This window comes from Scyliorhinus canicula, chromosome 2 (genome assembly GCF_902713615.1).
Source record: "Scyliorhinus canicula chromosome 2, sScyCan1.1, whole genome shotgun sequence".
Classification (NCBI taxonomy): Eukaryota; Metazoa; Chordata; class Chondrichthyes; order Carcharhiniformes; family Scyliorhinidae; genus Scyliorhinus; species Scyliorhinus canicula.
Window position 1 is genome coordinate 276,022,847 of NC_052147.1, and position 17,618 is coordinate 276,040,464.

The following is a 17,618-nucleotide window of genomic DNA, read 5'->3' on the forward strand; positions in this document are numbered from 1 at the left end:
ACAGGGCCCACCTGGTAAAGGCCTCCCGGCCCTTTGAACACCTGAGCATCGATTTGAAAGGGCCACTCCCCTCGACCAATCGGAATGTGTACTTCTTAAACGTCATAGACGAGTTCTCCTGCTTCCCCTTTGCTATCCCGTGCCCTGATATGACCTCCCACGCAGTCATTAGGGCCCTGCACAGCATCTTCACCCTGTTTGGTTTCCCCAGCTACGTACACAGTGACAGGGGTTTGTCCTTTATGAGCGACGAGCTGCGTTAGTACCTGCTCGACAAGGGCATTGCCTCGAGCAGGACTACCAGCTACAACCCCAGGGGGAACGGGCAGGTGGAGAGGGAGAACGCGACGGTCTGGAAGACTGACCTACTGACCCTCCGGTCCAGGAAGCTCCCGACCTCCCATTGGCAGGAGGTCCTCCTCAATGCATTCCATGCTATTATGTCCCTCCTATGTACTGCCACCAACCAGACCCCTCACGAGCGGCTATTTGTTTTTTCCAGCGGCACTACCACGGGGGGTTTCGCTCCCAGCATGGTTGAAGACACCGGGCCCGGTTCTCCGGAAGCACGTCCAGACCCACAAAACTGACCCACTCGTGGAGAGAGTGCTCCTACTACACTCGAACCCCCAATACGCGTTCATCGAATACCCTGACGGCCGTCAGGACACTGTTTCCCTCCGGGACCTGGCGCCTGCAGGATCCAACTCCGTCACCACTACCGCCGAGGCGCCCCTCACACTACACCCCATCCAATCCACTGCGCCCGGTGCCCCCACGACTGCAGGTTCACTGCCCGTGCTCCGCACCCCCGCGCCTATGGATTTCCGGCGCTCCCCGCCACCAGTCGAACCAGTCGGGTACGAAGCTCGGACCGAATCACCCCCGGAGTCCGCCATGGTACCCTCGCCGACCGCCACCACCCAGCCACCAGAAGAGGCTGCAACCCCGGTGCTTCGTGGATCTCAGAGGACGACTTGACCGCCGGACCGACTCAATTTGTAGACCCATCACCCCCCGCTGGACTTGATTTTTTACAGGGGGTGAATGTGGTGAATCACAATCCTAGTAATTCACACTGTTATATTGTATGTGTTGTGTCTCTGTAAGCTCGGTATACTAGAAGTTGCGCGGCTCTGCCCATAGGGGGAGATGTTGAGTTTGTACTGGGCTCCACCCTTGGCTCCGCCCATGGCTCCTCCCACTAACTGGAAGTATAAAGATCTGCAGTTGTGAGCCTGCTGCCAGTTCATCTCGTCGCAGGCAGGCTCAGTTGTAAGACTATTAAAACCACTGTTCACTTCCAACCACGTGTCTTGTGAATTGATGGTCACCTCACCGGACCAGGCTCATCTTTTATACAATGGCTATCTCCTGCTCCTTTAACTTTCTGCAACCATGACCTGATCATTCAATTTCCCTTATAACCAGCAGACATTATGAATGGTTCCCTTTCCAATATCAGGTTATTGGTGAGCCACAACCTTCTTCAACTAAAGTGTGAAGACCAGAGGTATCATTTTCAGCTCACATAAACGGTGCGCAATTTCCAATGAATCCTTCCTCCTCTCTGGCCTATTCACTCAGGCTGAGTGCCCAACTATGTCCATTTTGACCTAATAGAGAGTTTCAATCTATATCTTCTCCATCACCAAAACCATATTGTCTGCCATTTTTTGAGCTATTTGTCAAAGTTATGGTTGGCAGAGGGGAGGAGTCCCATGCGACTGGTCCCATGGGAGGAGTCAGCTTCATTTTTAAATTTAAAATCTTTATCTTCAACCCCTTCCAGTTTCACCCAAACTCTGTCTGCAACCTCATGCAGCATGTTCTGGGCCCTACATTCACTCCACTGTTGGTGCCAGTGGGTCCAAATTTTTTGTGACGATACTTTATTAAACATTAATATATATTGTGTTGTTTTTTTGTGTTCACCTCAGCTGAACACAACCGGTAATTTAAGTAACAAATGGAAAATATTTAAACAAATGTTCGATCTATATATCATAGCTAATGATTTAGAAGCAGCCTCAGAAGAAATGAAAATAGCACTGCACATCGCAGGACATGAAGCTAGAGAAATATATAATTGCTTTAAATACTTGAAAAGTGAAGACAGCACCAAATTAGAAGTAATACAAAAATAATTTGAAGAGCACTGTATGGAATTTGAACAGTTCTGTATGCTGAGAGACCAAACTGCAGAGGGACTGAGTGATGCAAATCTCAAACAAACACTATCAGAACAGAAAGGGTTCAATCTAGAAATCGCGAGTGAAAAGTCCAGATCGAACTTTTCACAAAAAAAAAACGCTGAAATCCACTGTAAAATGGCGTCTGAGCACATTTTACAGTCTCCGGGGAACAAAAGACGAAAATCAGCATCTACGCATGCACAGGAAACAGAAGCCGCGCATGCGCAGTTAAAATCAGCCGTTTTGCGTTCTGCGCATGCGCAAGCCATGCATGCGCAGTTAGAAAAAGTTTTGGTCGCGGATCGTTCTGCGTATGCGCAAGCCGCGAATGCCCAGTTGAAAGGAAAGATTGCACCATTTGAAGATGGTTCTGCGCATGCGCAAGGCGCGCATGCACACATGCGCAGTGGACAAAAAAACGCACAGTAAAGGAAGATCGATTTGCGCATGCACCACCCAAAGTGAAGAGAACAATAACAATTCCAAAACGAAAAAAGATGAAGAAAACGATACCAAATCCGAAACAAAAAAAGATGATTTGTTTTTCGAACAATACTACTCAGACATGGCTGAGTTGGTTGAGGTATTCGGATATGCAGATCACAGCATCAGCAACATGGTCGCAAAGCTCAACACGACTCTACTCATGGTAGATGAATCCAATACCATGGTGCCATGGCAGATCGTCGATACATTGGATGACAGCAATACCCAAGACGAAGACGACGCCACACAGAGAGCACAGAAAGACTCCACACAGAGAGCAATGGCAGGCTCCACAGAGAGAGCGATGAAGGACTCCATAGAGCGAGCGATGAAAGACTCCACAAAGAGAGTGACGCAAGCCTCCACAAAGAGAGTGACGCAAGCCTCCACAGGCAGCTCGTTGAAAGACTCCAAAATGGAAGCAAGCAAACACTCCATAGCGAACACCATACATGAACAAGACCATGACGGTCAACCCACCGTATCTGAGCAACCAGAAGCAGACTATGAAAGTCTACCAAGCTCACATAATCAAGAAGAAGACAATGTAAATCTACCCACTGCATGCGAAAACAGTGACAATGTGATCACACTCGACATACAGGAGGTGCAGGATCACAGCGAGACTGACAGATCTCAGCTCGTTTGTACAGAAGCACAGAATAGGGCTACTCATTAGTCCAGAGAGACCACATCAATTGAAATCTTGAAGATTTTGACTCCAGAAGAGGAGCACCAAGACCCACAAGAGAATGAAATCGTGAAGATTTTGACTCCAGAAGAGGAGCACCAAGACCAACAAGAAAATTAAATCGTGAAGATTTGAATCCAGAAGCGGAGCACCAAGAAAGCAAAGAAGAGGAATCAAATCCACCACAAATGACTCCAGAAGAGGAGTACAAAGGAAGCAAAGAAGAGGAATCAAATCCACCACAAATGACTGATGTCACCAACATCAATGCAACACCAGATCATTCTCACTATTCTCTAGACGAAACATTCAATGTAACAGTTACCACAAAGGATACTCGCACCAATAACTGTGACAATGTGTCAAATTATCCACACGGGACACTCGTTGAGCGCAACAGGAAAAACAAAAACCACAAGAAGCACAGCAGAAAGAAGAACAACAACAGCAAAACAAAAACAACATGAAGTGCAATAAGAACAACAAAACTCGCAAGAAGCACTGCAGAAACAAGAACAACAACAGCAACAACAAAAACTACAAGCACAACAACAAAAACTACAAGAAGAACAACAAAAACAATAAGAAGCATAACAAAGACAACAGCAAGCACAACAAGAACAACGACGAAAACAGCAAAAACAGAAGCAACAAGAACGACAACGAAAACAACAAAGACAGAAACGACAAAAACAACAAGAACGACAATGAAAACAACAAAGACAGAAATGACAAAAACAGCAACAAGAACGACAACAAAAACAACAAAGACAGAAACAACAACAATGAAACAACGACCTGTACAAAATGGTACAACTCTGCACATGAAGGACAATTCCACAGCACACTGCAAAACAATGCCATGGCATGACAACGAATCTCACAAATTCACATCTGCTCCAGAACAAGCAAGCACACCAGCTTTCAAGGCAGATGACACACTAAATCGATACCACAAGCACAGCAAAAAGTCCATGTCAGTCAACATCAGTGGTTCGCCCATTCAAACACCTCGGGATGACTAATTGGTTACTTAAAAAAACAAGAACACCAACAACATTCACAGTGGAGTTGCAGTATCAATATCACCACGTCAACAACGAAAAAGAAAAAACTCAACGAACAAATTCATCAAGTTTGGACTCATAAATGTTTTTATTAAGATTGGACTCATAAATATTAATTGGCTTTGTAAAATATCCAATATCATCATTACTTGTATAGATACACATCATAAGTAATCTAACTGCTTTGTACACTTTTAGAACATAGAACATTACAGCGCAGTACGGGCCCTTCGGCCCTCGATGTTGCGCCGACCTGTGAAACCATCTGAAGCCTATCTTACCTACACTATTCCATTTTCATCCATATGTCTATCCAGTGACCACTTAAATGCCCTTAAAGTTGGCGAGTCTACTACTGTTGCAGGCAGGGCGTTCCACACCCCTACTACTCTCTGAGTAAAGAAACTGCCTCTGACATCTGTCCTATATCTATCACCCCTCAATTTAAAGCTATGTCCCCTCGTGTTGGTCATCACCCTCCGAGGAAAAAGACTCTCACTGTCCACCCTATCTAACCCTCTGACTATCTTATATGTCTCTATTAAGTCACCTCTCAGCCTTCTCCTCTCTAACGAAAACAACCTCAATTCCCTGAGCCTTTCCTCGTAAGACCTTCCCTCCATACCAGGCAACATCCTAGTAAATCTCCTCTGAACCCTTTCCAAAGCTTCCACATCCTTCCTATAATGTGGTGACCAGAACTGCACGCAGTACTCCAGGTGCGGCCTGTACATTTTCTTTAACAATGTACAGAAAATATGTAAAGAAAAAAGGGGGGATGTGGTGATTATATGTCAGTGTAGATGCAATACAACTGAACAAGCACTAGAGGGAGCACGGGAGAGATATAAATACACGAACAGGAAGTCAGGACACACTTCACAGGAACGGGAGCTTGTAGCAAGATAGACTAGCAGCACAGATGTAACTTTAAGTTAAGCACTGAAGAGAGAACAAACTCACAATAAAGCATCTACTTCAACTTTAAGACTACGAGCTTTATTAAGACACAAGGAACAACACAGCCAGTACTGGATAAGCAGGAATTTCCTCCAATTAAATATTAGAAAAACTGAAACCATTGTTTTCAGTTCCCACACCAAACTCTAGTTCCTTAGCTCCTAACTCTAACTCTCTCCTTCGCAGCAGTCTGACACAAAACCAGTCTGCTTTTAATATTGGTTTCATATTTGACCCTGAGAAGAGCTTCGAACAAGATATTTGCGCTGTCATTAAGACATCCTTTTTCTGTCTCTGTAACGTCATCAGACTTTGCCTATCTCAGTTCATTTGCTGCTGAAACTGTCATTTTTGCTATTATTGTCTCTGGGCTTGACTATTCCAATACACTGCTGACTGGCCTCCTAAATTCTACACTCTGTAAACTTGAGGCTATCCAAAATTCTGCTGCCTCTCCTGTTCACTCGCACCGTCCTGTTCACCTTTCACCCCTATGCTTGCGGATTTACATTGGTTCCTGGTCAAACAATGTCTAGATTTTGAAATTTACTTTTTTCAAATCCTTCCATGGTTTCACCCCTTCCTATCTCTGTAATCTCCTGCAGCCTCACAACCCTCTGGGACATCTGTTTATCTATATCTGGCTTCCTGTAAATTCCTAATTTTTTGGCTCTACTATTGGTGGCCATACCCTAAGTTCTAGAACACCCTCCCCACACCTGTCACCTCTTTATCTCTCTTTTCTCCTTTAAGACACCTTAAAACCTACCTCTTTGACCAAACATTTGTCATCTGACCTAACATTTCCCTATGTGATTTTTGTTTATAATGCTCCCGTGAAGCATTATACTTTATCAAACATCTTACTTCATCAAAGGTGCTATATAAATTTATGTTGGTGTTGTTTATCCCTGATCAACATTCTCCATTGCTTTGTAGTCGATAACATTGTTACCACTTTCTTTAGATTCGATGTTAATTTTCAAAAGGGTGACCATCCTGATGCAGACATTTTATTCCATTTCAATCCCCGTTTTAAAGAGGAGCTTGAAAAAGTGATATTTAATTCTCGGGGACCAGATGGCTGGGGATTTCAGGGTGAGAAGTATGAAAAGATTGCTTCCAGAAATTCTCCATTTAAGCTGGTATTCATGGTGTGGAACAACTCTTTCCAGGTACTGTCTTTTCAATCTTTTCAGTAATCTGTGATTTGTTCTACGCGGAGAATAAAAATCTTAATGAAAATGATAGATTGTAATCTGAAATAATAATTTGTTTTTAATTGCTTATTTCCTTAAACTGAATAATCCTCCAAGTGCAGCAAAGCTCGTAAATGTAGCTTGTGTTATGTCTGACTTATTCGCCATTCACGTTAACATGGGATACCAAAGTTGTAAATTACACTGCTCCCCTTAATACCCAATTCATCAGCCAGTCAAACATATGTACATGTATATGCAGCATGGCATGGTGGAGTACCAATATCTAACACTCAGAATGGTAGGATATGGATTTATGCCAACAATGTCTTATATCTCCAAACGTCTCATTGTGTGGAATTTTTAAGCAGAGGCCAGATGCTTACCCACAGGGTGATTGCCTTTCAGGCTCCTTTTGCATAATGAAATTGTTCCAGCACTTTCATATAATTTGTATATTAAGAAGGGACACCCAGAAACACTTTCTGAACTGAATTTTGATCTAAATGAAGCAGCTGAAGAATTAATAGATACCAAAAATGCATTCACTTTCTTCCGTTAGCATTGTGTGAAATAAACCTGTTATCAAATGTGTCATGGTTTAGTGTATTTTGTTAAGGTGCTTAATTCGTATAGTTACATCTAATATTCTCTTGTAGATTAACGTAATGACAGTGGTAAGGTAAGAAGCAGATCACACTTCAGGGCGAGAACAATAATTGCAGATAATTAGATCACATTTGCTGCTTCAATAGCCTTAAATATCCCCCACACTCTCTTTTCTCCACACCCAGTAACCCCACTGTCCCACATTACTCACTTGTAGCCTGGGTCCGCCACGATATTGGGACTCCAGGATGGTGTCCTTTCGGCCCCAGCGGTAGCCTCAGGAGCTGCCGAGTACAAGAGCTGCTAACCTCTGATTTTCCGGCAGCTCTCACTAGGCGGTATTCCCACCCTGGTGTCTTGATTCTACGGTACGATCCAACGGTGGGCTTGACACTGCCTGACTGATGTGTGGTTCAGCGACCCTTCCCAAAACAAATTCATCTCCAGCCAGCAGATGAGACCCCAGATGCCACAACAAGATTCTGCCCTAAGCTACAAATGATGGAGATCAGATGTAAAATATAGACGGTCCTGGAAATACATGGAAACTCAGTCAGCATCTTAAAAGAGAAAATGCAACTAATGCTTTTCGACTCTGGACCCCATGAAGTCCTATGGCTTTAGATTAAACACGGGCAAGGAAACCTCCTACTGATTACCACGTACTGGCCACCATCAGCTGATGAATCGGTACTCCATGTTTTAAAAATAATATTTTTATTAAGGCATTTATACAAAGAAAAGTACAGCACAGGAACAGGCCCTTTGGCCCTCTAAGCCTGTGCCGACCATGCTGCCCGTCCAAACTAAAATCTCCTGCTCTTCCGGGGTCCGTACCGCTCTATTCCCATCCTATTCATGTATTTGTCAAGGTGCCCCTTAAACGTCACTATCGTCGCTGCTTCCACCACCTCCTTCGGCAGCAAGTTCCAGGCACCCACTACCCTCTGTGTAAAAAAACTTGCCTCGAACATCTCTTCTAAACCTTGCCCCTCGCACCTTAAACCTATGCCCCCTAGTAATTGACCCCTCTACCCTGGGAAAAAAACTCTGACTATCCACTCTGTCTATGCCCCTCATAATTTTGTAGACCTCTCTCAGGTCACCCCTCAACCTCCGTCTTTCCAGTGAGAACAAACCGAGTTTATTCAACCTCTCCTTATAGCTAATGCCTTCTATACCAGGCAACATCCTGGTAAATCTCTTCTGCACCCTCTCTTAAGCCTCCACATCCTTCTGGTAGTGTGGCGACCAGAGTTGAACTATACTCCAAGTGTGGTCTAACTAAGGTTCTATACAGCTGCAACATGACTTGCCAATTTTTATACTCAATGCCCCGGCCAATGAAGGCAAGTATGCCGTATGCCTTCTTGACTACCTTCTCCACCTGTGTTGCCCCTTTCAGTGACCTGTGGAGCTGTATACCTAGATCTCTCTGACTGTCAATACTCTTGAGTGTTCTCCCATTCACTGTATATTCCCTACCTGCATTGGACCTTCCAAACTGCATTACCTCATATTTGTTTAGACCTTCCAAAATGTAATTTTTTATATTTATGAACAATAAATACAAACCAACACAAGAGCAAGAACAAACAGGAACATCATAATAAATAAATAAATAACTCTAATGAGCCAGGGTTTAAAAACTCCAAAGTACGTTATGGAGTTCACCTGATCTATAACTTTTTATGTTGAATTTGGCTTGGGTGAGCACAAGACCCTACCTACCCTTCAGGTGTTATTCAAGTCTTCCTAGACACTTTAATCAAAATAAGCTTTATTCTAAGAACTTATTTAACATTTATATAAACACACACAGCAAGAATTCTTATCAATTACAAACATAAAGACCGCACACAGCTATAATAATCTATGTATAACCCTTAATGAATTCGCCCTTAACTGTTCCAATTCAAAAACAAAATCCCATAAACAAAAAAAAACTTTTTAAGGCGTGACCCAGCACTCTGCATTGTCACTTGAATAAGACTGGCTTTTCCTGAGATTCTGACCCCGTCTTATCAGCCGGTTTAAACCCTTCCAGAAAGCAAACTGTATCTTTTAAGTTAATAAAACAAAATCCTGGAACTCCCTCTCTAACAGCACAGAGAATGTACCTTCACATCAGGGACTGCAATGGTTCAAGAAGATAACTCATCACCACCTTTTGAAGGGCAACTAGGGATGGGTAATAAAAGCTGGCCTAATCGGCGATGCCCACATTCCGTAAATGAATTGTAAAAATAGGTGTGTACGTTGGTTAAACTGGTATCTCGAAGCAATATGTGCTGTACCTGAATATTATAGCCCAAAATTCCTTAAAATGTAACTATGCCATTGAACTTTAATCTCTGCGATATGGATGGGCAGAGTAGAATTTCCAAGTTATAGCACTGGAACCCTTCACTAAGTTAAATCAGAAGCTACAATTCATTGGAATGTGTTATATACTGTGATGCTGTGTCAAACATATCATTTGTTGGCCTTTTGTTTTGAGAATTAATTATCATTTACAAACTCTTTGTTTAGGTGTCTGTGAATGGAAGACATATCCTTGACTACCCACACCGATTAGAAGATTGGAAGCCAGATACTGTTATAGTTTTTGGAGATATACAAGTTGAAAGTATTGATGTTCTCAAACTTTGAGGCTAAAATAGGTAAATATAACTTTTAATGTAATCACATGAGTACATAGAACATAGAACAGTACAGCACAGTACAGGCCCTTCGGCCCATGATGTTGTGCCGACCATTTATTCTAATCTGAGATCAACCTAACCTAGACCCCTTCAATTTACTGCTGTCCATGTGCTTGTCCAAGAGTCACTTAAATGTCCCTAATGACACAGACTCCACCACCTCTGCTGGCAGTGCATTCCACGCACCCACCACTCTCTGTGTAAAAAAAACCAACCGCTGCCATCTCCCCTATACCTTCCTCCAATCACCTTAAAATTATGTCCCTTCGTGACAGCCATTTCCGCCCTGGGGAAAAGTCTCTGGCTATCCATTCTATCCATGCCTCTCATCACCTTGTACACCTCTATCAAGTCACCTCTCTTCCTTCTTCGCTCCAGTGAGAAAAGCCCTAGCTCCCACAACCTTTCTTTATAAGACATGCCCGCCAGTCCAGGCAGCATTCTGGTAAATCTCCTCTGTACCCTCTCCAAAGCATCCACATCCTTCCTATAATGAGGCGACCAGAACTGGACATAATATTCCAATTGTGGTCTAACTAGGGTTTTATACAGCTGCAACAAAACCTCGCGGCTCTTAAACTCAATCCCCCTGTTAATAAAAGCCAACACACCATACGCCTTATTAACAACCCTATCAATCTGGGTGGCAACTTTGAGGGATCTATGTGGACCCCAAGGTCCCTCTATTCCTCCACATTTCCAAGAATTCTGCTTTTAACCCTGTATTCCGCATTCAAATTCGACCTTCTAAAATGAATCACTTCACATTTATTTCGTTGAACTCCATCTGCCACTTCTCAGCCAAGTTCTGCATCCTGTCAATGTTCTGTTGTAACCTGCAACAGCCCTCAACACTATCTACAACTCCCCCAACCTTCGTGTCATCGGCAAACTTACTAATCCACCCTTCCACTTCCTCATCCAAGTCAGTTACAAAGAGCAGAGGTCCCAGAACAGATTCATGTAGGACACCACTGGTCACCAACCACCTGGCAGAATATTTTCCATCCACTACCACTCACTGTTTTCTCTCGGCCAGCCAATTCTGTATCCAGACAGCCAAATTTCCCTGTATCCCATGCCCCTTAACATTCTGAATGAGCCTACCATGGGAACCGTATCAAATGCCTTACTGAAATTCATACACACCACATCCACTGCCCAACCTTCATCAATGTGTCTCGTCACATCCTCAAAGAATTCAATGAGGCTTGTGAGGCATGACTGCCCCTCACAAAGCCATGCTGACTATCTTTAATCAAACTATGTTTTTCTAAATAATCATAAATCCTATCTCTCAGAATCCTTTCCAGCATTTTGCTCGCCACAGACATAAGACTGACTAGTCTGTAATTCCCAGGGATTTTCCTATTCCCTTTTTTTTTTTTTTTAAATTTTTAGATTACCCAATTATTTTTTCCAATTAAGGAGCAATTTAGCGTGGCCAATCCACCTACTCTGCACATTTTTGGGTTGTGGGGGCGAAACCCATGCAGACACGGGGAGAATGTGCAAACTCCACACAGACAGTGACCCAGAGCCGGGATCGAACCTGGGACCTCAGCGCCGTGAGGCGGTTGTGCTAACCACTTGGCCACCGTGCTGCCCCCTATTCCTTTTCTTGAACAGGGGAACAACGTTCGCCTCCCTTCAATCATCTGGTACTACTCCAGTGGAGAGTGAGGACGCAAAGATCATCGCCAACGGCGCAGCAATCTCCTCCCTTGCTTCGCGTAGTAACCTTGGGTATATCCCGTCAGACCCAGGGGACTTATCTATTCTGATGTTTTTCAAAATTTCCAGCACATCCTCCTTAATAGTAACCTGTTTGAGTCTATTAACCTGGTTCACCCTGTTCTCATGAGCAACAAGGTCCCTCTCTCAAGTGGATACTGAAGCAAAGTATTCATTTAGGGCCTCCCCCATCTCCTCAGACTCTAGGCACAAGTTTCCTCCACTATCCCTGATCGGTCCTAATCTCACTCTGATCATCCTCTTATTTCTCACAAGTGTAGAATATCTTGGGGTTTTCCCTAATCCTTCCCACCAGGGCTTTTTCATGCCCCCTTCTAGCTCTCCTAAGTCCATTTTTGAGTTCCTTCCTGTAACCCTCTGGAGCAGTGCCAGATCCTTGCTTCCTCAACCTTACGTAAGCTTCCTTCTTCCTCTTGACTAGAAGCTCCACTTCTCTTGTCATCCAAGGCTCCTTCACCTTACCATTCCTTCCTCATCTCAGTGGGACAAAACTATCCAGCACTCGCAGCAAGTGCTCCTTCAACAACCCCCCCATTACTGTTGTGCATTTCCCCAAGAACAATTGTTCCCACTTTATGCTCCTCAGCTCCTGTCTAATAGCAGTATAATTCCCCCTCCCCCAATTAAATGCCTTCCCATACTGTCTGTTTCTATCCCTCTCCATGACTATGGTAAAGGTCAAGGAGTTGTGATCACTGTCACCGAAATGCTCTCCCACCGAGACATCTGACACGTGGCCTGGTTCGTTGTTGAGCACCAAGTCCAATATGGCCTCTCCCCTAGTCGGCCTATCTACATATTGAGTCAGGAATCCTTCCTGTACACACCTAACAAAATTTGCTCCATCCAAACCATTTGCATTATGGAGGTTCCAGTCCATATTAGGGAAGTTGAAGTCACCCATGACAAAACTCTGTTATTTCTGCACCGTTCCAAGATCTGCCACCCAATCTGTTCCTGTATCTCTCTGCTGCTATTGGGGGAGGTCTACAGAAATCTCCCAATAAAGTGACTCCTTTCTTGTTTCTGACTTCCACCCATACTGACTCAGTAGACAAACCCTCCTCAACTACCTCCTTTTCTGCAGCTGTGATGCACTCCCTAATCAACAGTGCCACTCCCCCTCCTCTTTTACCTCCCTCCTTATTCTTCTGAAAACATCTAAACCCCAGAACATCAAAACATCTAACAACCATTCCTGCCCCTATGAAATCCACGTCTCCGTAATGGCCACAACATCGTAGTTCCAAGCACTGATCCATACTCTAAGCTCATCTCCCTTATTCCTGACACTCCTTGCATTGAAACAGACAGACTTTAACCCAATCCACTGAGTGCAACTTTGCACTATCAACTGTCTATCCTTCCTCACAGATTCGCCGCATACAATTTCTGCTTGTTCAAAAGCTACCCTATCCTCTGATCCATAGCTCTGGTTCCCATCCCCCTGCCAAACTAGTTTAAACCCTACCGAAGTGCTGTAGCAAACTTCCCACCCAGGATATTGGTGCCCCTCCAGTTTAGGTGCAATCCGTCCTTCATGTACAGGTCCCACCTTCCCCAGAAGATATCCCAATGATCCACATAGCTGAAGCCTTCCTTCCTGCACCAGCGCTGTAGCCAAGTGTTCAGCTGCAGTCACTCTCTGTTCCTTGCCTCACTTGCACGTGGCATCGGTAGCAATCCTGAGATCACTACTCTGCTTGTCCTGCTCTTTAGCTTCCAACTTAACTCCCTAAAATCACTTTTTAGATCCTCATCCCTTTTCTTAGCTATGTCGTTGGTGCCTATGTGTACCACGACTTCTCGTTGCTCACCCTCCCCCTTAAGAATCCTGTAGACTCGAACCGAGACATCCCAGGCCCTGGCACCCGGGAAGCAGCATACCTTCCTGGAGTCATCTTTCGCGGCCACAGAATTTCCTATCCGTTCCCCTAACCACCAAGTCACCTCTCACTATTGCTTTTCTATTCTCCTCCTTTGCTTCTGAGCCACAGAGCCAGGGTCAGTGGCAGAGACCTGGCCGCTACGGCCTTCCCCCGGTAGGTCATCACCCCCCCGGTAGGTAATCCCCAACAGCATCCAAAACGGTATACTTGTTTTGAAGGGGAATGGCCACGGTGGACCTGCATTGTCTGCCCGTTCCTTTTCCTTCCCCTGACTGTAACCTAGCTACCCGTGTCCTGCACCTTGAGTGTGGCTACCTCCCTGTAACTCCTCTCTTATCACCCCATCTGCCTCCCGGATGATCCAAAGTTCATCCAGCTCCAGCTCTCTGAGGAGCTGGAGTTGGCTGCACTTCCCGCAGGTGTAGTCAGCAGGGACACCGGTGGTGTCCCTCACCACCCACATCCTACAGGAAGAGCATGCAACTGCCCTAGCCTCCATCCCCTCTGTTCTGAATTCCCAAAGAGATTTCAAAGGAAAAAAAAGAAAAGATTAAACACCCTTATATATATATATATATATATATATATATATATATATAGGTGTAATATATATATATACTGCTGCTACTCTCTCAAGTGTACCCTCTAAAGTTGGTGATTCTGCTAAATGATCCAAAAAAAGCTTGCTACCCCCAAAAAACAAAACAAACACAAACATTTTTAAAAATTAAAAATAAAAAAAAACCCAAAAACAAACAACTCTTATCTTGCAGAATGTAGCTGCCCTGTGAACCAACTGGAACTCTGCCCTCCGACTCTGCTCCCAGTCAGCTGCACTCTCTGTAAACTGCCGGCTCCCTTCACGCTCTTTGAGGAAATGTAGGAAATGAAATGTAAGGAGCACCTTGCTCCCTCCTCACCTAACTCCCTCAGTCACCAAACTCTCACTTTAACACTCAAATGCAACCCAGTCAGCACTCAGTGCAAACGAATTGAGTACTGATTGAAAGTTGTATGGAAGGGTTAAGAGATGGCATTGATTACAGAAATAGTGCTGGCTGCTTAATTTATGAACATTGCAAATGGGAGTGAATCTAAAAGTGGTGAACTAAGTGGATTATTCTCTGTAAACAATTGATTCACATATATGAAGTTACACATCTTTACAAGCCTTACCCTAGAGGGAAGGATTCCAATTTGCTCTTGGAATGATCTCAACCAACTGACTTTGGTGGTGTTCATGCCTGCACACCCGCAAGATGCTTGAGGGTAAGTTTAACTTTTGCCAATAATGTAAAACGGAAATAGTGGATGGGCTGCCCTGAAATTTGGAAAGGAAGATCAGGAAGTGGTGGATCCTGGCCAATATCATGTATTTTACACTATTGAATAAAACTCTCTGAGCACTGCATCCACAAGTTTGGTCATGACCTTGTCCAGGAAATGAACTTTCCAAATGTATGGCTGAGATCTAAATAACTGGATCGCACCCTACAGCTAGACTAACGGCTGCAATAGTTAACCTTTTGAGAAATATGAAATCTGCATTATCAGAGGTACATACTACTGGCCAGTTTGTGGCATGAACATTACTGCAGAGGTGGTGAAAGACTGCTCCCCGCTGGAAAAATGAGGGATTTCACATAGAGATGGCGTTTAATCCATGCATTTATATTCCTCGAAACAGAAGCACAAAACATACCTAAATACAAAATAATTAGTCTCCACTTGCTGTCTTTTGTAAATATCCTTCAGAATATTTTTTATATCTCTGAAGAGGGATTTTTTTTGGGACATTATGCCGCAATGATAATAGGCAACATCTAACTTTTATATAGTATGGCACTTGCCATCAAATTCTGTTTCTATACTTAATTTATTCCATCACCATTCATCTCCCGCATGTGCATTTAATTTATTATCCAGCTATTAACCTCTGCATTTATAAGCAATTATTATACTGGAATTAAACACTTCATTTATAATTAATTTTAATTTATAATTTATTATACTGGAGTTAAACTGCATTTATATCCAATTTATTATACTACAATTAAATACCTAAATTAAAAATTTATAATTTAATATTCTGCAATTAACCACTTCATTTATAATTAATTAATTTGTAATTTATTATACTGGAATTAAACATTACATGTACATCCAGTTTATTCTACCATCATTAACATTATGCCATGAACACCTCATCTATGATGTTACCATTAACTTCAGTATTTATACTGAATTTATTGCACTACCATTGAACTCTGCAACTTGCCAATTCCTGATCCCATATGGTGGAGAGACCCACACATGTCAAAATTGGTGGAGTCTGACCCCTTGTAAACCCTTGGCAAATTTAATTTATATAATGCTGATGGGACAACACAAGAATCTGGCCATCAGGAGACTAGACAGACGAAGGATTGGGGACAGCCCATCAAAATTTCCTGCCCCAACAAAGAAGCAATTGGCAATTTCCTTAACCAGGAATTTCTGGACTTGCACTCATACCAATTTATTACACCATCGTTAATCTCATGCATGCTGAATATATTCTACTTTTACCATCCAACTCTGCAGCTTTGACCATTTTATTACACCACCACTAGGTTCATGCCCGATTATCCAATTTGCTACAATGCAATTAACCCCAACATTTCCACTCAATTTATCCCCACTGATGTTAAAACTCTGATTTTTAAAAATCCATTATTACACTACCATTAAACCTGTGCGCTACACCTAATTATCTTACTGTCATTAAACTCTGCATGTATTTCCAATTGATTACACTGCAATTAAACATCATATTTATTCTGAGTTTATTACATTGACAGTAAATTGTGCCTGTATATGCAAATTATTGCATTGGTATTAATTGAATTATGTATATTTTTCCCCAAATGCTTTTTCCTATAGCTGGTGAAGGAACAGATGAAACTTCTAAAGCAAAGTTGAATTACACATCAAGAGTTAAAATAGCAATTTATCAGCTTCTGCATTTTGTTCTGTCTATACTTGAATATTTGTTAATTTGTGTGATGATTTTTTAGATTTGTTTCATACAACGCCGATATTGATTCCCTTTAGATATAGAGGAATGAATGTTAGGTTTTGTGGAAGAGTTACTTTTGTAAAGCTTCATTGTTCAGTCTACATTATTTTCAGCTGGACTATTAAAATAATACCCTTTTTAACAAATCAACAGTGTTCACTGCATTTTAATTTAAGGCATTGTTTTCAAATCAAATCACATAAGGGATATTTGCAAATTCAAAATGAAAACAATAACTATCAATTGAACAGGTCCTTAAAAAACAAGGGTAAAAATAGGTGAGTTCTGATGTACTTTTACAACATTTATGATGCAAAGAAACACAACTCCCAAAAATAAACTGGAAAGTGGCTAATGTTTTAATATGTCACGAGAGTGAATTATGGGAGAAATTAGTGTATAGGTCCGTGAGGTCAGCATCCGTAATGAAAGACATGTTAGTCCGTTACAAAGAAAGTAACTCAAGAAATTTGGCAAGAGAGCAAGCAATATATCTCAGCCAAAGTGGATTCATGAAAGGCAGATCATGCCTAACAGTCATAGTGGAATTCTCTGAGGTAATGTGACTGACAATCTTGCCTTCTAAAAAAAAATCATCCACAAGAAACTTACGACTAAAATGGAAGTTCTAAAGATCAAACAGGAAATCATAAAATTAAATGATAAATAGACTGGATAATTTGAAGCATACTGTAGTTAACAATTAAACAGTTCTAACTGAGCTGCTATAACTGATGGACCCCTCAGGCATCCACCCTGAGACCTCGTTACTATTTGTCTTATGCATATTAATAGTTTCAGTGAGGTTATTTTAGTGTGCAGATGATATCAAGCTGTCTGGCAAAGCAGAATTTTACAAAGAGGGTGATATTTTTCAAAGGCACCTTCTGGAGCAGTATCTTGGATCCCTAGCGTGCAACATTGAGCTAAGTATTATTCTAAGCAGAAAATTAAATAACAAGATATTTCTTGTTAAGGTTTTGAACGTTACATTGTAGACTGCC

The 17,618-nt window shown here is 42.6% G+C and overlaps 1 protein-coding gene across 1 annotated transcript in view; it reads left to right on the top strand.

Annotated features, from left to right (window-relative positions):
- Positions 1 to 16,761, top strand: part of LOC119962154 (galectin-8-like) — a 52,076-nt gene extending 35,315 nt beyond the window's left edge. Inside the window, exons 3-5 of the mRNA XM_038790090.1 lie at positions 6,367 to 6,574; positions 9,740 to 9,870; positions 16,479 to 16,761. Coding sequence (XP_038646018.1) covers positions 6,367 to 6,574; positions 9,740 to 9,859 — 328 coding nt within the window. The 3' untranslated portion in view covers positions 9,860 to 9,870; positions 16,479 to 16,761. The remainder of the gene's footprint in view (positions 1 to 6,366; positions 6,575 to 9,739; positions 9,871 to 16,478) is intronic.
- Positions 16,762 to 17,618: the final 857 nt, after the last annotated feature.